Source organism: Petromyzon marinus, unplaced genomic scaffold, assembly GCF_048934315.1.
Source record: "Petromyzon marinus isolate PM22_M1 ecotype Great Lakes invasive population unplaced genomic scaffold, UKy_Petmar_22M1.pri1.0 PM_G_Scaffold_17, whole genome shotgun sequence".
NCBI classification, from domain to species: domain Eukaryota; kingdom Metazoa; phylum Chordata; class Hyperoartia; order Petromyzontiformes; family Petromyzontidae; genus Petromyzon; species Petromyzon marinus.
Window position 1 is genome coordinate 3,847,578 of NW_027422728.1, and position 27,423 is coordinate 3,875,000.

General features: G+C 52.0%; 1 protein-coding gene across 1 annotated transcript in view; it reads right to left on the minus strand.

Moving 5' to 3' along the window:
* The window catches only part of LOC116937931 (cadherin-2-like), a 52,068-nt gene that overhangs the window by 10,741 nt on the left and 13,904 nt on the right, over positions 1–27,423 (minus strand). Inside the window, exons 5-13 of the mRNA XM_076060289.1 lie at positions 25,606–25,743; positions 21,222–21,443; positions 19,955–20,098; positions 18,729–18,871; positions 17,265–17,407; positions 12,118–12,345; positions 4,801–5,022; positions 4,233–4,372; positions 2,756–2,896 (exon numbers count right to left, since the gene is read on the minus strand). Of these exons, the coding sequence (XP_075916404.1) occupies positions 2,756–2,896; positions 4,233–4,372; positions 4,801–5,022; positions 12,118–12,345; positions 17,265–17,407; positions 18,729–18,871; positions 19,955–20,098; positions 21,222–21,443; positions 25,606–25,743 (1,521 nt within the window). The remainder of the gene's footprint in view (positions 1–2,755; positions 2,897–4,232; positions 4,373–4,800; positions 5,023–12,117; positions 12,346–17,264; positions 17,408–18,728; positions 18,872–19,954; positions 20,099–21,221; positions 21,444–25,605; positions 25,744–27,423) is intronic.

Sequence of the window (27,423 nt, forward strand, 5' to 3'; positions counted from 1 at the left end):
TACCGTGGAGCTGATCTGCCCTCTGACCATCGACTTGTCATCTGTAAGATGCGCCGCCCATTCTTCCGCTCCGGTGGTGGGTGTACATCCAGGACCCCATTCCAACCAAAAGTGGCCTGGTCTCGGTTATCTGATGAAAGTTGCAAGTGAGAATTTCATCATTGCCTGCGGCTGGGGTTGGCATCGTCCCGCACTCCTCCTGATGTCGAGGGTAAATAGGCGAGGTTTAGAACTGTGACTCATGTGGCTGCAATGTCTGCTTTGGGTACGTGGTCAGGACCTCCCCAGAGACCCTGGCTGACAGAGGAGGTGTTCAGGATGGTTGAGAAAAAACGACAGGCCCACTGTCATCGGCTACAGAATCCCACGTCAGAGAATGAGTCTTACGCAACCTTCACTCGGAGATTCGGAGAGCCGTGAGGCGCTGCAAGGATGAGTGGTGGTCGCGGGTTGCTGAGGAGATGGAGTCTGCCTCAGTGGCCCGCGATCACAAATCTCTATTTAACTCCATCAAAAAAGTAACCTGCAGTGCCACACCTATTACCATCATTACGGGAAAAATCGGTGATCCAATCTCTGACCCCCAGGAACAGGTTTGCAGATTTGCTGAGCATTTCTGTGAGGTCCTGGGGGAGGGAAAATCCCTCAGCCAGGAAAACATCGTGGCACAAAGTGAGGATGACCCTGCTGAGGCTGCGGTGCCTCAAATATTGGAAGTCACCCCCTGTGAGTGGCTGGCTGAAGTGCCATCTGTTCAGGAAGTACTGAGGGCGATCCGGAGTCTGAGACCAGGAAAGGCAACGGGCAAAGATGATCTCTCAAGCGAAATGCTGAGGGAAGGTGGAGTTTGTGCACAGACTGCCCTATATGACATCAAAACAACAGTCTGGACCACTGGATGGGTTCCGCAGGATTGGAAGGATGCCCTGGTGGTCCCCCTCTTTAAGAAGGGGGACCGCACAGACTGTAACAACTACAGGGGCATCTCACTCCTCAGTGTGCTGGGAAAGGTCCTGGCAAGGATTATTCAACATCGCCTTGCCAGGTACGCTGAGGAGAGGCTTGCGGAGCCCCAATGCGGTTTCAGGAAAGGGCGGTCCTGCACAGATGCCATATTCTCTGTCCGTCTGCTACAGCAGAGGTGTAGGGAATTCCAGCAAGACCTACATCTCTGCTTTATTGACCTGGTCAAGGCCTATGATACCATCAATAGGCCTGGGCTCTGGGTTGTTCTTCGTGCTTTTGGAGTACCTGACCCTCTGCTCACAATCATTAAGGACGTTCATGATGGTGAGCGGGCCCGGGTAAAACTACGTGGCCGGGAGTCCGAGCCTTTCCCTGTACACCTTGGGGTGCGACAGGGATGTCCTCTGGCTCCCACATTATTTAACATCTATTTCGACCACGTAGTTCGTGAAGCCTTCAATAGCTGTACTGGGGGAATCTCCATATGGTACAGATATAATGGGAGGCTGATCGATGCCCGGGTGCGGTCAAGGGATGGCTCCCTATTGCTCAACCACGTTATGTATGCTGATGATTTGGTAATAGCTGCTCATTCAGAGGAGGAGTTGGAGACGCTGCTGCTGAGACTAGAGCGTGCCACTAAGAGATGGGGCCTTACCATCAGCCCCACCAAAACTAAGCACATTCCTGGGTATTTTGTACCATCAGACACTCCACCCCCACAACTCCCAATCGGTGACGGGGCAGTTGTGGAGAGAGTGGAGAGTTTCCCATACCTGGGAAGTGTGCTTATGACCGGCTCCAGTTTAACAGCAGAGGTCTCACTCCGAATCAGTCGAGCAGCTATCTATTCATCGGTTGCGTAACGCTGTGTGGACGCTACCTGGTCTGTCGCTCCGCACTAAGCTTCAGGTCTTCTCGGCCACGGTCATTCCCTCCCTTCTCTACGCTTGCGAAACGTGGACCCCCCTAATGGGACATCTTCGCCGGTTAGAAACATTTAGGCTGGCCTGCCTACGATCCATCCTGGGTTTAACCAGACTGGATTGTGTGAGGAGCTCACAAATCCTTGAAAGATCTGGGCAAGGTCCCATCGGTGAGCTCCTCCGGCGGGCAAGGCTGCGATGGCTGGGTCATGTAGCCCGCATGCCCAGCCACCGCATGCCGAAACAGCTTTTGTTCGGCCGGATCGAGGGGGCTAAACGGGCGCGGCACAGGCTAGAGAAGAGATGGAGTGATGTGGTACAGAAGGACGTGGAGCTGAGTGGACTTGCCGATGACTGGTACCAGCGGTGTCAAGATCGGCCTCTGTGGAGGAGGCTCGTGAAGGACGCTACTGGGCAGTTGGAGGTAGTCGCCCTCCAACAACAACGGAGGGCAGAGGAGCGACGCTCACAACAACGAGCGGAGCGCCGGGTGGCTAAAGCACAGCAGGTTGGCACAGTAGGAGGCACAGGTGGTGCATCAGCCAGTCATCTCAGTCAGTCGACCCGTGGCACCTGGGTCTGCCCCGTGACCTCCTGCCAGCGGGCGTTCGACACTCCACGTGGCCTCAAGGTGCTCATGTTCTGGCACAAGCGTCGTGGTGACGTCACCGCCACTTAGTGGCGAATGGCGGTTGTTGTTGTTGTGTGATGGTGGTGGTGGTGGTTCAAGTGAGTGTTGTGTGATGGTGATGGTGGTGATGATGTTCAAGTGAGTGGTGTGTGATGATGTTCAAGTGAGCGGTGTGTGATGGTGGTGATGTTGTTCAAGTGAGTGTTGTTGTGATGGTGGCGGTGGCACCGACCTTGCCGATGAAGGCTGCCATGTCTCTGGACAGCACGGTCTCTTCCAGGCGGAGTGATCCGGGACAATCGCCGCACGGCGGTGACGGCGGTGACGGCGGTGACGGCGGTGGTTCAAAGCGCAGCAACGTCGCATCGTAGTCCTGCAGTGCAGACACCGCAGCCTCACCACAGTCTCACCACAGCCTCACCACAGTCTCACCACGGCCTCACCACAGCCTCACCGCAGTCTCACCACAGTCTCACCACAGCCTCACCACAGTCTCACCGCAGCCTCACCACAACCTCACCACAGCCTCATCACAGTCTCAGCGCACGCCATCTCATTACACCGCATCGTCCGTGTCACTGTGGGTGGTGTCACTGTGTCACAGTTGTGCGGCAATATCTTTTCATCGGTTGCGTAACGCTGTGTGGAAGCTACCTGGTCTGTCGCTCCGCACTAAGCCTCAGGTCTTCTCGGCCACGGTCATTCCCTTCCTTCTCTACGCTTGCGAAACGTGGACCCCCCTAATGGAACATCTTCGCCGGTTAGAAACATTTAGGCTAGCCTGCCTACGATCCATCCTGGGTTTAACCAGGCTGGTTTGTGTGAGGAGCTCAAAAATCCTTGAAATGCGATGGCTGGGTCATGTAGCCCGCATGCCTAGCCACCGCATGCCGAAACAGCTTTTGTTCGGCCGGATCGAGGGGGTTAAACGGGTGCGGCACGGGCTAGAGAAGGGATGGAGTGATGTGGTACAGGAGGACGTGGAGATGAGTGGACTTGCCGATGACTGGTACCAGCGGTGTCAAGATTGGCCTCTGTGGAGGCTTGTGAAGGACGCTGCTACTGGGCAGTTGGAGGCATTCGCCCTCCAACAACAACGGAGGGCGGAGGAGCGACACTCACAACAATGAGCGGAGCGCTGGGTGGCTAAAGCATAGCAAGTTGGCACAGTCAGTCGACCCGTGGCACCTGGGTCTGCCCCGTGACATCCTGCCCGCTGGCGTTCGACACTTCACGCGGCCTCAGGGTGCACATAGCCTGGCACAAGCGTCGTGGTGATGTCACCGCCACTTAGTGGTGAATGGCGGTTGTTGTTGTTGGTGTCACTGTGGGTGGTGTCACTGTGGGTGATGTCACTGTGGGTGGTGTCACTGTGGGTGGTGTCACTGTGGGTGATGTCACTGTGGGTGGTGTCACTGTGGGTGATGTCACTGTGGGTGGTGTCACCGTGGGTGGTGTCACCGTGGGTGGTGTCACCGTGGGTGGTATCACTGTGGGTGATGTCACTGTGGGTGGTGTCACTGTGGGTGGTGTCACTGTGGGTGGTGTCACTGTGGGTGATGTCACTGTGGGTGGTGTCACCGTGGGTGGTGTCACCGTGGGTGGTATCACTGTGGGTGGTGTCACTGTGGGTGGTGTCACTGTGGGTGGTGTCACTGTGGGTGGTGTCACAGTGGGTGATGTCACTGTGGGTGATGTCACCACCTCACCCGATCCTCCTCCCCCCCACCCTGCTCCGTGTAGTCGGTGGCCGCATTTACGAGCGGCTCCGCGAGGCTCCACCTGCCCACTTTGTCTCCATGGCGACGCCGTTTCAACGCCAACGCCAAGAGAAGGGAGCCTAGAACGCCTGTGCGGGGGTCACGGGGTCACGAGGTCGGAGCGGGGGTCGTGGGTCAGGATGAGGTGTGGGGGCAGGGTGGGGTCACGGGGTCGGAGCGGGGTCGTGGGTCAAGATGAGGTGCCGGGGTCACGGGGTCGGAGCGGGGGTCGTGGGTCAGGATGAGGTGCGGGAGGAGGGCGGATGAGGAGAGGGAGGAGGGGGAGGGAGGAGAAGGAGGAGTGAGTGAGTGAGGAGTGAGTGAGTGAAGGAGAAGGAGGAGTGAGTGAGTGAGTGAGGAGTGAGTGAGGGAGGAGGAGGAGGAGGAGGAGAAGGAGGAGTGAGTGAGTGAGGAGTGAGTGAGTGAAGGAGAAGGAGGAGTGAGTGAGTGAGTGAGGGAGGAGGAGGAGGAGGAGGAGAAGGAGTGAGTGAGTAGTAGGAGTGAGTGAGGAGCTGACCCAGTAAGATCACCAACACGACGATGGCCGAGACGGCGCTGGCGGCTCCGCTGGCGGTGCTGGCGTGGAGGCAGCGGCCGCGGCGGTCGCACGCGGCGCAGAGCGCCACCTGCAGCTGCCGCACGGCGCTCAGTGGCGGCGTGCCCGAGTCCCCGACGAGCAGCGCCACCCAGTGGAGCCCCTCCGCCAACGACGACTTGGCCAGCAGCTGCGAGCTGTTGCCTGCGCCCCCGCCGCCGCCGGGGGGACGCAGCACGTGGACAGACGCGGGGCCGTCGGAGGTGCCGGGGGGAGGGGCGAGGAAGTAAACAACAACAACAACATTATTCTTGGTTCTATTCGGTAAAGTCACCACGTAGGTAAAAAATAAAACAACAAAAATCATGACGTTTTGGCCACAACACAAGTGGCCTTCATCAGGTGAAGGGACCGCACTCCAACGCTGTCCTCATGACAGCACGGTCCCTTCACCTGATGAAGGCCACTTGTGTTGTGGCCGAATCCTCGTGATTTTTGTTCTTTTAATTTTACCTACGTGACTTTACCGAATAGAACCAAAGAGCATGGATCTTTGCAGTCACAAAAGCTTCAAATCTAGAAACAATATTCTTGGTTCTTTCGGTAAAGTCACCACGTAGAAAGGGAAACAATAAAATAATTTAAAAATAAAATGATGAAATTCTCACGACGTTTCGACTGCAGCACAAGCAATCATCAAGTGTGGAAACCACAGCAAGAAAAACCACAGCAAGAAAATTTCGAATGTTCTCGCTGTGTTTTTCACACCTGACGATGATTGCTTGTGTTGCAGTCGAAACGTCGTGATAATTTTATTGTTTTATATTTTTATTATTTTATTGTTTCCCTTCTACGTGGTGGTGACTTTACCGAGAGAAGCAAGAATTTGAATCCCTGCAGTCAGGAAAGATTTAAATCAAAACAACAATGGCAAGCGTCACAGAAATTAGTTTGTCAATGTAAATGACGACAATGACAACGACGACGACGATGATTTAAATTTTGATTTAAAGCTTTCGTGACTGCAAGGATTCATCTTCTTTGGTTCTTTCGGTAAAGTCACGTAGAATGAGAATAAAATAATAAAATAACACAATGAAATTCTCACGACGTTTCGGCCATAACGCAAGCGGCCGTCTTCAGGTGAAAGGTACAGAACTGTCGGGACGACAGAGCTTCAATGAACGATGTTAAGATTCGTAGCGACTTTTAAGCTGGTTGGGAGAATTGAGGCACCTTGACAAAGGTGTTTACATATCAAATAGCTGAGGGATTAGCTTGTGACTGGTCACAGGAATGGCTATGTTAAAGTCAAAACCTACACATCCACAGAGGCAACTAGTAATATAGCATTGAAATAGCTAAGGGATTAGCTTGTGACTGGTCACAGAAATAGATGTTAAAGTAAAGGCCTACACATCCACAGAGCTTCTATGAATGCTGTTGAGATTCATAGCGACTTTAAGCTGGTTGGGAGAGGTGAGGCACCTTGACAAAGGGGTTAGCTTGTGCAAATAGCTGAGGGATTAGCTTGTGACTGGTCACAGGAATGGCTATGTTAAAGTCAAAACCTACACTACCACAGAGGCAACTAGTAATTTAGCATTGAAATAGCTAAGTGATTATCTTGTGACTGGTCACAGAAATAGATGTTAAAGTCAAAGCCTACACATCCAGAGAGGCACCTCGTACATGGACGCAAAAGGGGGCTGCAACAAATCAACTGTCATACAGTAAACCGATGCGAAAAACCTAATTCTAAATGACATCAATATAATAAATGTACTGAATATATTCTTCAATAAGCTGAGCTATTAACATTAACTGGGTATACACTACACTATATAATGAATACCATATAGTAAACCAATAAAAAAAATATATAAACTACCTCAATGATATATCACAATGTTATATGGTGAAAAAACGGGTGGATTCTTACCTTCCACTTCAGCACCACGGACAGCTACGAGCCCCGTTCTTCCATAAGGTCGGGCGTAGAGTGGCAGTCTGGATGGCGTCAGTTTCGAATTTTTCCATGAATACGTTGGCTACAACCGGAGATAGGGGGGAGCCCATTGGGGTGCCCTCAGTTTGTTTGTAGAAAGTTCCATTCCAGGTGAAGTATGTGTTGGTTAAGCAATGTCTCACCAGGGGGGGTACATCAGTGTGCAGTCCTTGATGAACCAGGTCTTCAATGATAGCGATGGTGTCAGGTACCGGAACTTTGGTGAACAAGGACACCACATCAAAACTGACAAGCAGGTCGTCTGGGGACAGGGAAATGCCTTTGATTATCGATACCAAGTGAGTGGAATTTAGTACCGCAGAGGTGTTTTTTCCAGTGAAAGGTCGTAGTATATCAGAAAGAAAACGTGCCAGTTTATAGGTGGGGGAGTTGATAGTAGAGACGATGGGACGAAGGGGTGTATCTTTCGATTTAAAGCTTTCGTGACTGCAAGGATTCATCTTCTTTGGTTCTTTCGGTAAAGTCACGTAGAATGAGAATAAAATAATAAATTGATCAAATAAAATAACACAATAATATTCTCACGAAGTTTCGGCCACAACACAAGCGGCCTTCATCAGGTGAAGGGACGAGACTGTCTGGAGGACAGCGCTGGAGTGAAAAAAGCCACGCTCAGATCGTGACCTTTAAGCTGTGTGAGAAGAAACAAAGCGCCTTGACAAAAGAATTAGCATAGAATTTAGCATTGAAATGGCTGAGTGATTAGCTTGTGACTGGTCACAGAAATGGCTATGTTAAAGTTAAAGCATACACATCCGCAGAGACACCCCTTCACAAAGGAATTAGCATAGAATTTAGCATTGAAATAGCTAAGTTAAAGCATACACATCCGCAGAGGCACCCCTTGACAAAGGAATTAGCATAGAATTTAGCATTGAAATAGCTGAGTGATTAGCTTGTAAGAGGTCACAGAAATAGCTATGTTAAAGTCAGAGCATACACATTCACAGAGGCACCTAGTACAAATCAAACAGGAGAATTTAGCATTTAAATAACTAGGCGAATTTAACATTGAAATAACTGAGTGATTAGCTTGTGACTGGTCACAGAAATGGCTATGTTGAAGTCAAGGCCTACACATCTGAGCTATTCACAGTAACTGGGTATACACTACAATATATAATGAATACTACATAGTGAACCAATAAAAAACTAAAATATAAATTACCTCAATGTTATCAATAAACTCTATATATTCTCCAATCAGCTAAGCTACCAACAAAAAGTCGTTATATATCACAATGCTATATGGCGAAAAAAATGGGTGGATTCTTACCCTCAACTTTAGCAACACGGATAGCTACGGGCCCCGTTCAGACGGACGAGTTCATCCATGGTCGGAACAGAGGAGGGGGAGAGAGACAGCTGCGAGGCGCTGTTATACTCCATGTTGTAAACCATACCATTAACCGTGGTGTGAGAGGTATTAAAAGTCAATGTCAGCGAAAGAGCTGCGGTCTGTAGGTCATCGTAAAATACAATTAATTAAGAATGGAAATGGTTTAAAACATCTTTCCAATGGTTACTAAGCCAGAATCCATCTTCTCGGTTGAAATTGTCTCTGTGCTTGTATATGTGAATGGCCTCATCAACGAATCTCTCATGGTAGCCGGTTGGTTTGCAAAGAACCTCCGTCTTGGAGCAGTCAATGTCATGTGAGCCCACTGAATTATAACAATGATCTGTCACGGCAGAGGAGTTCGTTCTACCGTGTTTCAAGTCTGCTTTATGTTCGCGGATGCGGTCCGAGATATGTTGTTTGGTTTCTCCAATGTAGCTACTACCACAGAGGCACTTTAGTTTGTAAACGCCCGGGTACTGTATGTCTGGAACAGCATCTTTTACAGATGGAACTAGATCACGGATTTTATGTAATGTGTTGAATCGGACCTGGATCTTGTGTTTATTCAGGATTTTGGAGATCTTTTTAGTGACCCCTGCAATGTAGGGTAAGGTGATGGTTTTGAGTGCCTCCACAAGAGGATCCTTCTTCATGACTGGAGTGATGGCTTTGCGGATTGTGTAGTCGGAGTAACCATTAGCCCTGAGAGCCTGGTGTACGTGCTTGAGTTCACTGGTAATGTGTTCCTGGTCGGAAATGCATTGGGCTCTATGGTATAGAGTCTTGATGATGGAGTTCTTCTGGGATGGATGGTGGTGGCAATCCGGTTTCAAGTAAGCATCTGTATGGGTAGCTTTCCTGTAGACAGAGTGGCTCATTGAACCATCATGTCTCCTTTTAATTAAGACATCCAAAAAGGGTAGTTTGCCATTTTTTTCGACCTCCATGGTAAATCTGATGGCTGGGTGTATGGAATTGATGTGGTCGCGGAATTGGTCTAGAGCAGGCTGGCCATGTGGCCAGATGACAAAGGTGCCATCCACGTACCTCTTCCATAAGGTCGGGCGTAGAGTGGCAGTCTAGATGGCGTCAGTTTCAAATTTTTCCATGAATACGTTGGCTACAACCGGAGATAGGGGGGACCACATCAATTCCATACACCCAGCCATCAGATTTACCATGGAGGTCGAAAAAGATGGCAAACCACCCTTTTTGGATGTCTTATTTAAAAGGAGACATGATGGTTCAATGAGCCACTCTGTCTACAGGAAAGCTACCCATACAGATGCTTACTTGAAACCGGATTGCCACCACCATCCATCCCAGAAGAACTCCCTCATCAAGACTCTATACCATAGAGCCCAATGCATTTCCGACCAGGAACACATTACCAGTGAACTCAAGCACGTACACCAGGCTCTCAGGGCTAATGGTTACTCCGACTACACAATCCGCAAAGCCATCACTCCAGTCATGAAGAAGGATCCTCTTGTGGAGTCACTCAAAACCATCACCTTACCCTACATTGCAGAGGTCACTAAAAAGATCTCCAAAATCCTGAATAAACACAAGATCCAGGTCCGATTCAACACAGTACATAAAATCCGTGATCTAGTTCCATCTGTAAAAGATGCTGTTCCAGACATACAGTACCCGGGCGTTTACAAACTAAAGTGCCTCTGTGGTAGTAGCTACATTGGAGAAACCAAACAACATATCTCGGACCGCATCCGCGAACATAAAGCAGACTTGAAACACGGTAGAACGAACTCCTCTGCCGTGACAGATCATTGTTATAATTCAGTGGGCTCACATGACATTGACTGCTCCAAGACGGAGGTTCTTTGCAAACCAACCGGCTACCATGAGAGATTCGTTGATGAGGCCATTCACATATACAAGCACAGAGACAATTTCAACCGAGAAGATGGATTCTGGCTTAGAAACCATTGGAAAGATGTTTTAAACCATTTCCGTTCTTAATTAATTGTATTTTACGATGACCTTCAGACCGCAGCTCTTTCGCTGACATTGACTCTTAATACCTCTCACACCACGGTTAATGGTATGGTTTACAACATGGAGTATAACAGCGCCTCGCAGCTGTCTCTCTCCCCCTCCTCTGTTCCGACCATAGATGAACTCGTCCGTCTGAACGGGGCCCGTAGCTATCCGTGTTGCTAAAGTTGAGGGTAAGAATCCACCCATTTTTTCGCCATATAGCATTGTGATATATAACGACTTATTGTTGGGAGCTTAGCTGATTGGAGAATATATAGAGTTTATTGATAACATTGAGGTAATATATATTTTAGTTTTTTTTATTGGTTCACTATATATTATTCATTATATATTGTAGTGTATACCCAGTTACTGTGAATAGCTCAGATGTGTAGGCCTTGACTTCAACATAGCCATTTCTGTGACCAGTCACAAGCTAATCACTCAGTTATTTCAATGCTAAATTCGCCTAGTTATTTCAATGCTAAATTCTCCTGTTTGATTTGTACTAGGTGCCTCTGTGAATGTGTATGCTCTGACTTTAACATAGCTATTTCTGTGACCAGTTACAAGCTAATCACTCAGCTATTTCAATGCTAAATTCTATGCTAATTCCTTTGTCAAGGGGTGCCTCTGCGGATGTGTATGCTTTAACTTAGCTATTTCAATGCTAAATTCTATGCTAATTCCTTTGTCAAGAGGTGCCTCTGCGGATGTGTATGCTTTAACTTTAACATAGCCATTTCTGTGACCAGTCACAAGCTAATCACTCAGCCATTTCAATGCTAAATTCTATGCTAATTCTTTTGTCAAGGTGCTTTGTTTCGTCTCACACAGCTTAAAGGTTGCGATCTGAGCGTGGCTTTTTTCACTCCAGCGCTGTCCTCCAGACAGTCTCGTCCCTTCACCTGATGAAGGCCGCTTGTGTTGTGGCCGAAACGTCGTGAGAATATTATTGTGTTATTTTATTTTATCAATTTATTATTTTATTCTCATTCTACGTGACTTTACCGAAAGAACCAAAGAAGAAGGGGTGTATCTTCTTTGTGTATCTTTGGGAGGCCATATAATCTTGGTGGTCTGGCAGCAGAGGGTTTCAATGAGAACTGTTTGGTCTGATCAATTAATGCTGTTGACTTTAACATAGCCATTTCCGTGACCAGTCACAAGCTACACACACGTACACACACACACGCACAAGCTAATCCCTCAGCTATTTGATATGTAAACCCCTTTGTCAAGGTGCCTCACTTCTCCCAACCAGCTTAAAGTCGCTACGAATCTTAACAGCGTTCATTGAAGCTCTGTGGATGTGTAGGCCTTTACTTTAACATCTATTTCTGTGACCAGTCACAAGCTAATCCCTTAGCTATTTCAATGCTAAATTACTAGTTGCTTCTGTGGATGTGTAGGTTTTGACTTTAACATAGCCATTCCTGTGACCAGTCACAAGCTAATCCCTCAGCTATTTAATATGTAAACACCTTTGTCAAGGTGCCTCACTTCTCCCAACCAGCTTAAAGTCGCTACAAATCTTAACATCGTTCATTGAAGCTCTGTCGTCCCGACAGGTCTGTACCTTTCACCTGTGGCCGAAATGTCATGAGAATTTTATTGTGTTATTTTATTATTTTATTCTCATTCTACGTGAACTTACCGAAAGAACAAAAGAAGACGACAATGATGACGACGTTGATGATGACGACGATGACGACAATGATGACAATGATGATGACGACGATGACGACGACGTTCATAATGACGATGATGACGGCGATGACGACGACAACAATGACGACGATGACGACGTCGATAATGACAATGACGACGACGTTGATGATGACGACGATGACGACAATGATGATGACAATGACGACGACGGCGAGCGCCATCTCCCGAGCGGTGCGTTCCCCCCGGCCGCGCTCACCGTCGACCTGGCGGAGCGTCCAGTCGTCGTCGCCGCCGCCGCCGGGCGCCAGCCGGAAGCGGAAGGGGCGGACGTTGGGGTCCTCGTCGGCGTCCGAGGCGACGACGCCGACGCCGGTGCGGGGGCACGCGGCGGCCCCACGCGGCCAGACGGCGGCCGTGGGGGCGTTGTCGTTGACGTCGCTCAGCAGCAACTCCAGCGTGGCGGTACCGCTCGCGACGGGGGAGCCTGCTCACACACACGCACACATACACACGTACACACACACACGTACACACACACACGTACACACACGTACACACACACATGTACACACACAACAACAACCGCCATTCGCCACTAAGTGGCGGTGACGTCACCACGACGCTTGTGCCAGGCTATGTGCACCCTGAGGCCACGTGAAGTGTCGAACGCCCGCTGGCAGGAGGTCACGGGGCAGACCCAGGTGCCACGGGTCGACTGACTGAGATGACTGGCTGATGCACCACCTGTGCCCCCTACTGTGCCAACCTGCTGTGCTTTAGCCACCCGGCGCTCCGCTCGTTGTTCTGAGCGTCGCTCCTCCGTCCTCCGTTGTTGTTGGAGGGCGACTGCCTCCAACTGCCCAGTAGCATCCTTCATGAGCCTCCTCCACAGAGGCCGATCTTGACACCGCTGGTACCAGTCATCGGCAAGTCCACTCAGCTCCACGTCCTCCTGTACCACATCACTCCATCTCTTCTCTAGCCCGTGCCGCGCCCGCTTAGCCCCCTCAATCCGGCCAAACAAAAGCTGTTTCGGCATGCGGTGGCTGGGCATGCGGGCTACATGACCCAGCCATCGCAGCCTTGCCTGCCGGAGTTCACCGATGGGACCCTGCCCAGATCTTTCAAGGATTTGTGAGCTCCTCACACAATCCAGTCTGGTTAAACCCAGGATGGATCGTAGGCAGGCCAGCCTAAATGTTTCTAACCGGCGAAGATGTTCCATTAGGGGGGTCCACGTTTCGCAAGCGTAGAGAAGGGAGGGAATGACCGTGGCCGAGAAGACCTGAAGCTTAGTGCGGAGCGACAGACCAGGTAGCTTCCACACAGCGTTACGCAACCGATGAAAAGATATTGCCACTCGACTGATTCGGAGTGAGACCTCTGCTGTTAAACTGGAGCCAGTCATAAGCACACTGCCCAGGTATGGGAAACTCTCCACTCTCTCCACAACTGCCCCATCACCGATTGGGAGTTGTGGGGGTGGAGTGTCCGATGGTACAAAATACCCAGGCAGGTGCTTAGTTTTGGTGGGGCTGATGGTAAGGCCCCACCTCTTATTGGCACGCTCCAGTCTCAGCAGCAGCGTCTCCAACTCCTCCTCTGACTGAGCAGCTATTACCAAATCATCAGCATACATAACGTGGTTGAGCAATAGGGAGCCATCCCTTGACCGCACCCGGGCATCGATTAGCCTCCCATTATATCTGTACCATATGGAGATTCCCCCGGTACAGCTATTGAAGGCTTCACGAACTACGTGGTCAAAATAGATGTTAAATAATGTGGGAGCCAGAGGACATCCCTGTCGCACCCCAAGGTGTACAGGGAATGGCTCTGACTCCCGGCCACGTAGTTTTTCCCGGGCCCGCTCACCATCATGAAGGTCCTTAATGATCGTGAGCAGAGGGTCAGGTACTCCAAAAGCACGAAGAACGACCCAGAGCGCAGGCCTACTGATGGTATCATAGGCCTTGACCAGGTCAATAAAGCAGAGATGTAGGTCTTGTTGGAATTCCCTACACCTCTGCTGTAGCAGACGGACAGAAAATATGGCATCTGTGCAGGACCGCCCTTTCCTGAAACCGCATTGGGGCTCCGCAAGCCTCTCCTCAGCGTGCCTGGCAAGGCGATGCTGAATAATCCTTGCCAGGACCTTTCCCGGCACACTGAGGAGTGAGATGCCCCTGTAGTTGTTACAGTCTGTGCGGTCCCCCTTCTTAAAAAGGGGGACCACCAGGGCATCCTTCCAATCCTGCGGAACCCGTCCAGTGGTCCAGACTGTTGTTATGATGTCATATAGGGCAGTCTGTGCACAAACGCCACCCTCCCTCAGCATTTCGCTTGGGAGATCATCTCTGCCCGCTGCCTTTCCTGGTCTCAGACTCCGGATCGCCTTCAATACTTCCTCAGCAGATGGCACCTCAGCCAGCCACTCACAGGGGGTGACTTCTTCCAATATTTGAGGCACCGCAGCCTCAGCAGGGTCATCCTCACTTTGTGCCACGATGTTTTCCTGGCTGAGGGATTTTCCCTCCCCCAGGACCTCACAGAAATGCTCAGCAAATCTGCGAACCTGTTCCTGGGGGTCGGAGATTGGATCACCGTTTTTTCCCCTAATGATGGCAATAGGTGTGGTGCTGCAGGTTACTTTTTTGATGGAGTTAAATAGAGATTTGTGATCACGGGCCACTGAGGCAGACTCCATCTCCTCAGCAACCCGCGACCACCACCCATCCTTGCAGCGCCTCACGGCTCTCCGAACCTCCGAGCGAAGGCTGCGGTAAGCCTCCTCATTCTCTAACGTGGGATTCTGTAGCCGATGACAGTGGGCCTGTCGCTTTTTCTCAACCATCCTGAACACCTCCTCTGTCAGCCTGGGTCTCTGGGGAGGTCTGGACCGCGTACCCAAAGCAGCCATTGCAGCTGCATGAGTCACAGTCCTAAACCTCGCCCATTTACCCTCGACATCAGGAGGAGTCGGGGACGATGCCAATCCCAGCCGCAAGCGATGATGAAATTCTCGCTTGCAACTTTCATCAGATAACTGAGACCAGGCCACTTTATGTTGGAATGGGGTCCTGGGTGTACACCCACCACCGGAGTGGAAGAATGGCAGGCGCATCTTACAGATGACTAGTCAATGGTCAGAGGGCAGATCAGCTCCACGGTAGGTCCTGGTGTCAAGGACATGGGCTCGCATTCGCTGGTCCGTCACTATGTAGTCCAGCAGATGTTCTTGCTTGGACCCAGCATGCATCCATGATGTTGTGTGGATGCGCCGATGCCGGAACAGCGTGTTGGTAATTACAAGCCCATGGGCTGCACAAAAATCTAGCAGCCTCCTACCGTTGTTATTGAGCTGATCTGGCCCATGCCCTCCAATCACTCCAGACCAGGTGCCAGTATCATGACCAACTCGGGCATTGAAGTCACCCAACATGATGACTCTATCCCGAGGGGCCACTTTAGCCAGCACCTGTGACAGGAGGTCATAGAAGGCATCTGACTCATCGGCTTTGCCTGCATCCCTCCACGGATGTTCATCTTCAGTGGGGGCATAAGTAACCACGACCACCATTCCTCGCCTCCGGTTGATGGGAAGGCGAGCCCAAAGTAGCCTGGGGCTTACAGCTTCCCACACCTCACCGCCACGCTCCCACGCCCCCTTCATTCTTTTGTTCAAAAGAAGACCCACACCCTGTTGTTTGGCAGTCTGCTGCCCCGAATAGAGCACTGTCCACCCCTCATGGTGGCAGGAGCCAGAGCCGGTCCACCGGACCTCCTGAATGCCGCATAGATCCAGGCGGTACCGGTCCAGCTCCCGAGAGAGGAGTGGCAGCCTCTCCTCTGCAGTGAGCGTTCGAACATTCCACGTGGCCACCCGTAGTGGCTTTTCGTTGTTTCTGGAGTAGCCCCGAGGGTAGGCATTCAATCTCCTGGCTCCGCCAATTGGGGTTTGGCCAGGAGACGTCATAGACGCCTGGCCACTGTGGTGGACACATATGCCATGAGGGGAGGAGCCAATCAAAATTGGATCTCCCCCCACAGCGCTGTCCGCGACAGAGTTGCCCGTCCGGCACCGCGAGGAGGTAGGGGGTTGTTTTGCGTGTGTACACACACACACACACGTACACACACACACACACATGTACACACACACATATACACACACACGCACACGTACACACACACGTACACACACACAAGTACACACATACAAACGTACACACACGTACACACACGCACGCACACAAACACACGTACACACACACGTACACACACACGTACACGCGGCCACACGGCGGCCGTGGGGGCGTTGTCGTTGACATCGCTCAGCATCAACTCCAGCGTGGCGGTGCCGCTCGCGACGGGAGAGCCTGCTCCACCGTCGCGACGTGCGCACGCACGCACACACACACACGTACACACACGCACGCACACACACACACACGTACGCACACACGTACACACACACGTACACACACACACGCACACACACACACGTACACACACACACGTACACACATGTACACACACGCACGCACACACACACATGTACACACACACGCGCACACACGTACACATACGTATACACACACACGCACGTACACACACGTACACACACGTACACACACACACGTACGTACACACACACGCACGTACACACACACACAACACACGTACACATGCACACACCACACACGTACGTACACACACACGCACGCACACACAGGCACATACGTACACACGTACACACGCCACACACGTACGTACACACATACGCACGCACACACACGTACACACACACGTACACACATAAAATGTAGTGAAGGTGGGTCACTAGGGGGCGTAGCGTTGGTTACAGAGAGGGGAATTGTGGGTGCAGTAGCCCTCTCTGCCAGCAGGGCATGCAATGTCATGGAACGGGACCTAGGGGGCGTAGTGCTGGTGGCTGTCAGAGGACGTAGCAGCCCGGCTGGCTTGCAGGGCACGTGATAGGCCAAAGGTGACAGATGGGACACGTGGGGCACGGCCCAGACACCTTCTGGTAGGTTTCAGAAGGGGGCGTGGCCGAGGGCGTGCCCAGGCCACGCCGGGGGCCATAAAAGGGAGGTCCCGAGGCCGGGTCGGGGCCGTCTGCTGGAGTGGAGTCCTCGCTGCCGCGCCTTCCCCTGGATCCTCGCTCTTCACGCTCGGCATTGTGGGTCAGGCAGCATGCCGAGCGTCCTGACCCATCTGCAGTGATCCCATGTGTGAACAGAGTGTCTCCTACTACCAGCGTCTCAGAAGTGAACCTCTACACACGTACACACACACGTACACACAAACACACGCAGCGACGGCGAGCGTGGCTGTGAGCGTGGGCGTGGCCGCGGGCCCCGCTCCCCTGTAACCCCGCACCGTCGTCAGTCGCCAGGAACGTGGCTGTGTAGACGTTGCGCTGCACGAGAGGCGACTCGCGGTCGAGCTCCGCCGCCGTGCTCACCGCGCCGTCGGCCGCGTCAATGTCAAGCCAGTCGCCCGGCACCCGCAGCTTGCGGTAGCTGCACGCACGCACAAAGATCCCCCAGGTAGCCTCGACGGACTGTCGCGGCGAGTGCTGTTAGTGGCGAGTAGGCAGACACCTACACACAGACGAAGATTCCCCACCGTGTAGCCTCAACAGGATGTAGGGGCAAGTGCTGTTAGCGAGTATAGTGTAGTGTATAGTGTAGTGTATAGTAGTGTAGTGTATAGTAGTGTATAGTGTATAGTAGTGTATAGTGTCGTGTATAGTAGTGTAGTGTATAGTGTAGTGTGAAGTGTAGTGTGTAGTGTATAGTATTGTATAGTGTTGTCTAGTGTCACGCCATCAACAGACTGTGGTAACTTACCTGCAGTAGCAGACATACATCAGCAGGGGGTGGTATGTGGGCTGCTAGGGTTCCCCAGACCCCAAGAGGGGGTGGGCTGGGGGAATATTCCAGGATCCCCCAGAACATTCTGGAAGGGAGGCGTGGCCAGGGGCGGAGAGACCCTGGAGGGTTATAAAAGCCGGACCCTTGAACGGGTTCGGCAGTCGTCCCCAAGCCGAAGACTGAAGACCGCCGGGCTTAGAGTAGGACCCTGGGAACCCCCAGACCCGACGTCCTTGTGAGGGCAGGGACTTAGTGGGACAGTGGTCGGACCCTGGGAACCCCCAGACCCTACGTCCTTGTAAGGGCCGGGACTTAGTAGGACAGTGGTCGGACCCTGGGTACCCCCAGACCCAACGTCCTTGTGAGGGCAGGGACTTAGTGGGACAGTGGTCGGACCCTGGGTACCCCCAGACCCGACGTCCTTGTGAGGGCAGGGACTTAGTGGGACAGTGGTCGGACCCTGGGTACCCCCAGACCCGACGTCCTTGTGAGGGCAGGGACTTAGTGGGACAGTGGTCGGACCCTGGGTACCCCCAGACCCGACGTCCTTGTGAGGGCAGGGACTTAGTGGGACAGTGGTCGGACCCTGGGTACCCCCAGACCCGACGTCCTTGTGAGGGCAGGGACTTAGTGGGACCGTGGTCGGACCCTAGGTACCCCCAGACCCGCTGTCCTTTTTAGGTTGTTGTGGTTGTTGTTGTTGTGGTTGTTGGGGTTGTTTTTAGTGGGACAGTGGTCGGACCCTGGGTACCCCCAGACCCGACGTCCTTGTGAGGGCAGGGACTTAGTGGGACCGTGGTCGGACCCTAGGTACCCCCAGACCCGCTGTCCTTTTTAGGTTGTTGTGGTTGTTGTTGTTGTGGTTGTTGGGGTTGTTTTGCTTGTTGTTTTGGTTGTTGTGGTTGTTGTGGTTGTTGTTGTGGTTGTTGTTTTGGTTGTTATCCGCTTGGCGGGGAGTTGTCCTCACCGCAGGCTCTGCTTCTGTGCGGTGTCCGGGTCCCGTGCCACCAGGGTGGTGATGGCACTGCCCAGGGCGAGGCCTTCGGCCAGCATCACCTGCTGTAGCCGCGGCTCAAACAGCGGAGCCTCGTTCTCATCCTCAACACTCACCTGCCGGGGAGAGACACGGCGCACGGGGAGACAAGCTGTGGGGGGGAGAGACACGGCGCACGGGGAGAGACACGGGGAAAAACATAGAGATAGGTACGGGGAGAGACACGGGGAAAAACATGGAGATAGGTACGGGGAGAGACACGGGGAAAAACATGGAGATAGGTACGGGGAGAGACACGGGGAGAGATGCGGGGAGAGATGCGGGGAGAGACGCGCACGGGGAGAGACACGGGGAAAAACATGGAGATAGGTACGGGGAGAGACACGGGGAGAGATGCGGGGAGAGATGCGGGGAGAGACACGCACGGGGAGAGACACGGGGAAAAACATGGATATAGGAACGGGGAGAGACACGGGGAAAAACATGGAGATAGGTACGGGGAGAGACGCGGGGAAAAACATGGAGATAGGTACGGGGAGAGACACGGGGAAAAACATGGAGATAGGCACGGGGAGAGACACAGGGAAAAACATGGAGATAGGTACGGGGAGAGACACGGGTAAAAACATGGAGATAGGTACGGGGAGAGACATGGGGAAAAACATGGAGATAGGTACGGGGAGAGACACGGGGAGAGATGCGGGGAGAGACGCGCACGGGGAGAGACACGGGGAAAAACATGGAGATAGGTACGGGGAGAGACACGGGGAAAAACATGGAGATAGGTACGGGGAGAGACACGGGGAGAGATGCGGGGAGAGATGCGGGGAGAGATGCGGGGAGAGACGCGCACGGGGAGAGACACAGGGAAAACATGGAGATAGGTACGGGGAGAGACACAGGTAAAAACATGGAGATAGGTACGGGGAGAGACATGGGTAAAAACATGGAGATAGGTACGAGGAAAGACGCGGGTAAAAACATGGAGATAGGTACGGGGAGAGACACGGGGAGAGATGCGGGGAGAGATGCGGGGAGAGATGCGGGGAGAGACACGGGGAGAGGTCGGGGGTGGCGGCTTTTCCGCAGGAATCTTTGTTCGTGGCGGGAGAATCCCAGCAGCTGTGAAGCTCTTGAGCAGCTCGCAGGTGTCCAGAGCCGGGTGCGGGTGGCACGGGAAGACCGTGGGGGGGCCGTGCGTGGGCCATGTGGGGGCCGTGGGGGTCACTCACCGTGACGGTGGCGGTACTCTCTGGAGGGGGCCGCATGGTTTTCACGAGCGGCTCCTCGTTATCCACGAAGACGATGAGTTGGTATGACGATGACGTCTCAAAGTCTAAGGGCTGCGGCGTACACGCACACACACACGTACACACACACACGTACACACGCACACGTACACACACACGTACACACGTACACACACACGTACACACGTACACATGTACACACACGTACACACGTACACACACACACGTACACACACACGTACACACACGTACACACACATGTACACACACACGTACACACACACGTACACACGCACACGTACACACACACGTACACACACGTACGTACACACGTACACACACACGTACACACGCACGTACACACGCACACGTACACACACACGTACACACACGTACACACGCGCACGTACACACACACGTACAAATGTACACACACGTACACACGTACACACACACGTACACACACGTACACACACGTACACACGTACACACGCACACACACACGTACACACACGCACACACGTACACACACGGACACACGTACACACGCACGTACACACGGACACACGTTCACACACACGCACGCACACGTACAAAAGGCAAAGATCCCCCGTATAGCCTTAGCAGACCGTTTGGCCAAGTGTTGTTAGCGAGCACCTATGAAGACTGGAATGGCACACGTGGGGGTGGGGAGCCAGCACCACGCCCGTCCGCCTTTGTCTCCCCAGTGCTCGCGACGTTGACGTTCGGACCCCGTGCCCCCCCCCCTCACCCCCCACTGGACGTCTGTGAAAAAATACCTCCCTAGCTGCCTCCATCTTCTCCCTCCCCATCCTCCCCTCCCTCCCCTCCTTCCCCTTCCTTCCCTCCCCCACTTCCTTCCATCCCCCTCTCCCCTCCCCATCCTCCCCTCCCTCCCCCACCTCCTTCCATCCCCCCCTCCCCTCCCCTCCTTGCATCCCTCCCCTCCCTCCCTCCCCACCCTCGCCATCCTCCCTCCCCTCCCCATCCTCCCCTCCCTCCCCCACCTCCTTCCATCCCCCCCTCCCCTCCCCTCCCTCCCTTCCCTCCCTCCCTCCCCCCCTCCATCCCTCCCCTCCTTCCATCCCTCCCCTCCCTCCCTCCCTCCCCTCCTTTCCCCCCCTCCCCTTCCATCCCTCCCCTCCCTCCCCTCCCCTCCCTCCTTTGACCCCCTCCCCTCCCTCCCACGCATTACCTTGACAACGACGATCCTGCCATTGTTGGTGCCGGGGTCGGTCTCCACGACAAACAGGTCGCCGGGGTCTCCCGCCCCCCACTCCCCCCCCCCTGCCCCCCCCCCGCGGAGGGAATAGCGGACACGCCAAGCCGCCGTGCCGGCCTCGTCCGAGTCGATCACTGAGAGGGGCGGCATCGTCACCGGCACCCCCACGGCGTTCTCACGGACCGTGCCGAACCACTACGGCGATGAAGATGCCGAGAGAAGGGGGCGGACAGGGGGGGTGACGTTGTTGTTGTATACCGCCTATGGTGCAGTGTTGAGTCTATGGTGCAGTGTTGAGTCTATGGTGCAGTGTTGAGTCTATGGTGTAGTGTTGAGTCTATGGAGCAGTGTTGAGTCTATGGTGCAGTGTTGAGTCTATGGTGCAGTGTTGAGTCTATGGTGCAATGTTGAGTCTATGGTGCAGTGTTGAGTCTATGGTGCAGTGTTGAGTCTATGATGCAGTGTTGAGTCTATGGTGTAGTGTTGAGTCTATGGGGCAGTGTTGAGTCTAAGGGCAGTGTTGAGTCTATGGGCAGTGTTGAGTCTATGGTGCAGTGTTGAGTCTATTGTGCATTGTTGAGTCTAAGGGCAGTGTTGAGTCTATGGTGCAGTGTTGAGTCTATGGTGCAGTGTTTAGTCTATGGAGCAGTGCTGAGTCTATGGTGCAGTGTTGAGTCTATGGAGCAGTGTTGAGTCTATGGTGCAGTGTTGAGTCTATGGTGCAGTGTTGAGTCTATGGGCAGTGTTGAGTCTATGGTGCAGTGTTGAGTCTATTGTGCAGTGTTGAGTCTAAGCGCAGTGTTGAGTCTATGGTGCAGTGTTGAGTCTATGGTGCAGTGTTGAGTCTATGGCGCAGTGTTGAGTCTATGGTGCAGTGTTGAGTCTATGGTGCAGTGTTGAGTCTATGGTGCAGTGTTGAGTCTATGGTGCAGTGTTGAGTCTATGGTGCAGTGTTGAGTCTATTGTGCAGTGTTGAGTCTAAGCGCAGTGTTGAGTCTATGGTGCAGTGTTGAGTCTATGGTGCAGTGTTGAGTCTATGGCGCAGTGTTGAGTCTATGGTGCAGTGTTGAGTCTATGGTGCAGTGTTGAGTCTATGGCGCAGTGTTGAGTCTATGGTGCAGTGTTGAGTCTATTGTGCAGTGTTGAGTCTATGGTGCAGTGTTGAGTCTATGGTGCAGTGTTGAGTCTTTGGTGCAGTGTTGAGTCTATGGTGCAGTGTTGAGTCTATGGTATAGTGTTTGGTCTATTGTGCAGTGTTGAGTCTATGGTGCAGTGTTGAGTCTATGGTGCAGTGTTGAGTCTTTGGTGCAGTGTTGAGTCTATGGTGCAGTGTTGAGTCTATATTGCAGTGTTGAGTCTATGGTGCAGTGTTGAGTCTATGGGCAGTGTTGAGTCTATGGTGCAGTGTTGAGTCTATGGTGCAGTGTGGAGTCTATGGTGCAGTGTTGAGTCTATGGTGCAGTGTTGAGTCTATGGTGCAGTGCTGAGTCTATGTTGCAGTGTTGAGTCTATGGGCAGTGTTGAGTCTATGGTGCAGTGTTGAGTCTATCGTGCAGTGTTGAGTCTAAGGGCAGTGTTGAGTCTATGGTGCAGTGCTGAGTCTATGGTGCAGTGGTGAGTCTATAGTGCAGTGTTGAGTCTATGGTATAGTGTTTGGTCTATGGTGCAGTGTTGAGTCTATGGTGCAGTGTTGAGTCTATGGTGCAGTGTTGAGTCTATAGTGCAATGTTGAGTCTATGGTGCAGTGTTGAGTCTATGGTGCAGTGTTTAGTCTATGGAGCAGTGCTGAGTCTATGGTGCAGTGTTGAGTCTATGGAGCAGTGTTGAGTCTATGGAGCAGTGTTGAGTCTATGGTGCAGTGTTGAGTCTATGGTGCAGTGTTGAGTCTATGGGCAGTGTTGAGTCTATGGTGCAGTGTTTAGTCTATGGAGCAGTGCTGAGTCTATGGTGCAGTGTTGAGTCTATGGAGCAGTGTTGAGTCTATGGTGCAGTGTTGAGTCTATGGTGCAGTGTTGAGTCTATGGGCAGTGTTGAGTCTATGGTGCAGTGTTGAGTCTCTTGTGCAGTGTTGAGTCTAAGCGCAGTGTTGAGTCTATGGTGCAGTGTTGAGTCTATGGTGCAGTGTTTAGTCTATGGAGCAGTGCTGAGTCTATGGTGCAGTGTTGAGTCTATGGCGCAGTGTTGAGTCTATGGTGCAGTGTTGAGTCTATGGTGCAGTGTTGAGTCTATGGTGCAGTGTTGAGTCTATGGTGCAGTGTTGAGTCTATGGTGCAGTGTTTAGTCTATGGAGCAGTGTTGAGTCTATGGTGCAGTGTTGAGTCTATGGTGCAGTGTTGAGTCTATGGTGCAGTGTTGAGTCTATTGTGCAGTGTTGAGTCTATGGTGCAGTGTTTAGTCTATGTTGCAGTGTTGAGTCTATGGGCAGTGTTGAGTCTATGGTGCAGTGTTGAGTCTATGGTGCAGTGTTGAGTCTATGGTGCAGTGTTGAGTCTATGGTGCAGTGTTGAGTCTATGGTGCAGTGTTGAGTCTATGGTGCAGTGTTTAGTCTATGGAGCAGTGTTGAGTCTATGGTGCAGTGTTGAGTCTATTGTGCAGTGTTGAGTCTATGGTGCAGTGTTGAGTCTATGGTGCAGTGTTGAGTCTATGGTGCAGTGTTGAGTCTATGGTGCAGTGTTGAGTCTTTGGTGCAGTGTTGAGTCTATGGTGCAGTGTTGAGTCTATAGTGCAGTGTTGAGTCTATGGTACAGTGTTTGGTCTATGGCGCAGTGTTGAGTCTATGGTGCAGTGTTGAGTCTATGGTGCAGTGTTGAGTCTATGGGCAGTGTTGAGTCTATGGTGCAGTGTTGAGTCTATGGTGCAGTGTTGAGTCTATGGTGCAGTGTTGAGTATATGGTGCAGTGTTGAGTCTATGGTGCAGTGTTTAGTCTATGGAGCAGTGCTGAGTCTATGGTGCAGTGTTGAGTCTATGGAGCAGTGTTGAGTCTATGGAGCAGTGTTGAGTCTATGGTGCAGTGTTGAGTCTATGGTGCAGTGTTGAGTCTATGGGCAGTGTTGAGTCTATGGTGCAGTGTTTAGTCTATGGAGCAGTGCTGAGTCTATGGTGCAGTGTTGAGTCTATGGAGCAGTGTTGAGTCTATGGTGCAGTGTTGAGTCTATGGTGCAGTGTTGAGTCTATGGGCAGTGTTGAGTCTATGGTGCAGTGTTGAGTCTCTTGTGCAGTGTTGAGTCTAAGCGCAGTGTTGAGTCTATGGTGCAGTGTTGAGTCTATGGTGCAGTGTTTAGTCTATGGAGCAGTGCTGAGTCTATGGTGCAGTGTTGAGTCTATGGCGCAGTGTTGAGTCTATGGTGCAGTGTTGAGTCTATAGTGCAGTGTTGAGTCTATGGTGCAGTGTTGAGTCTATGGTGCAGTGTTGAGTCTATGGTGCAGTGTTGAGTCTATTGCGCAGTGTTGAGTCTATGGTGCAGTGTTGAGTCTATGGTGCAGTGTTGAGTCTATGGTGCAGTGTTGAGTCTATGGTGCAGTGTTGAGTCTATTGTGCAGTGTTGAGTCTATGGTGCAGTGTTGAGTCTATGGTGCAGTGTTGAGTCTATGGTGCAGTGTTGAGTCTATGGTGCAGTGTTGAGTCTTTGGTGCAGTGTTGAGTCTATGGTACAGTATTTGGTCTATGGCGCAGTGTTGAGTCTATGGTGCAGTGTTGAGTCTATGGTACAGTATTTGGTCTATGGCGCAGTGTTGAGTCTATGGTGCAGTGTTGAGTCTATGGTGCAGTGTTGAGTCTATAGTGCAGTGTTGAGTCTATGGTGCAGTGTTGAGTCTATGGGCAGTGTTGAGTCTATGATGCAGTGTTGAGTCTATGGTGCAGTGTTGGGTCTATGGTGCAGTGTTGAGTCTATGGTGCAGTGTTGAGTCTATGGTGCAGTGCTGAGTCTATGGTGCAGTGTTGAGTCTATGGGCAGTGTTGAGTCTATGGTGCAGTGTTGAGTCTATCGTGCAGTGTTGAGTCTAAGGGCAGTGTTGAGTCTATGGTGCAGTGTTGAGTCTATGGTGGAGTGTTGAGTCTATGGTGCAGTGTTGAGTCTATGGTGCAGTGCTGAGTCTATGGTGCAGTGTTGAGTCTAAGGGCAATGTTGAGTCTATGGTGCAGTGTTGAGTCTATGGTGCAGTGTTGAGTCTATGGTGCAGTGTTGAGTCTATGGTACAGTGTTTAGTCTATGGTGCAGTGTTGAGTCTATGGTGCAGTGTTGAGTCTATGGTGCAGTGTTGAGTCTATGGTGCAGTGTTGAGGTTGGGTGGTGGTGACGGTGTGAGTGTGGGTGGTGTGTGGTGGTGGCGGTGGTGGTGCCGGCGTGCCGTACGGTTCTACTCGTGAACTCGGGGGCGTGGTCATTGATGTCGGTGATGGTGACGATGGCGGTGGCCGTGGTCGAGAGTCCGATGTTGGCGTCTCCCTCAATGTCCGAAGCCATCACCACCAGCGAAAAGTGCGCCACTCTCTACACAGAGCGGACACTCCCACACCGTCACCCCCCGGCACACGCACGGAGTGGGTTTGTAGTGCAGAGCGGTAACCGCTATACATGGCGTGCACAGAGAGACAGAGACACACACACACAGACACACACACAGACACACACAGACACACACACAGACACACACAGACACACACCTTACACAGACAAACACACAGACACACACAGACACACACCTCACACAGACAAACACACACTAGAGACAAACACACACACACAGACACACACACAGACACACACAGACACACACCTCACACAGACAAACACACAGTAGAGGCAAACACACAGACACACACAGACACACACCTCAGACAGACAAACACACACTAGAGACAAACACAGACACACACATAGACACAGACACACACAGACACACACACAGACACACACACACAGACATAGACACACACAGACAAACACCTCACAGAGACACACACACACAATAGAGACAAACACACACACACACAGACACACACGAGACAAACACACAGACACACACACACAGAGACACACACAGACACACACACAGTAGAGACAAACACACACACATACACAGACACAAAGACACACACCTCACACAGACACACACAGTAGAGACAAACACACAGACACACACACACACAGACACACACAGACACACACCTCACAGAGACACACACACAGTAGAGACAAACACACAGACACACACAGACACACACCTCACACAGACACACACACACACAGACACACACAGACAAACACCTCACAGAGACACACACAGTAGAGACAAACACACAGACACACACACACACAGACACACACAGACACACACACACAGACACACACAGTAGAGACATACACACAGACACACACACAGACACACACACAGACACACACACACAGACACATACAGACACACACAGACACACACCTCACACAGACACACACACACAGTAGAGACAAACACACAGACACACACATAGACACAAACACACAGACACACACATAGACACATACAAGGACAAAGATCCCCCATATAGCCTTAACAGACTGTAGGGGCAAGTGCTGTTAGCGAGCACCTATGAAGGCTGGAACGGTACACGAGGGGGTGGGTGGCCAGCACCACGCACGACTGCCTTTGTCTCCCTAGTGGCAATGTTTACACACCGCACCAGGTACTCATTTGAGGCCGAGTCGACCTAGGGGGGCCCGGGACCGGTTCAGACAATCGTCACACGAACGTTGTGTCCGTGATGTGCGGCAGAAGCCAGATTAAACGATGCGGAAAACTGCATCAGTGCACAAAATGTACCGTATTTGTTTTGCTTTACAGATACAACAACAGTCAGATGTTCTAGACACAGACACACACAGACACACACAGACACACACCTCACACAGACACACACACACACAGTAGAGACAAACACACAGACACACAGCCACACACAGACACACACACACAGACACACACACACAGTAGAGACAAACACACAGACACACACACAGACACACACAGACACACACACAGACACACACACACAGTAGAGACAAACACACAGACACACACATAGACACACACACAGACACACACCTCACAGAGACACACACAGTAGAGACAAACACACACACAACAACAACAACCGCCATTCGCCACTAAGTGGC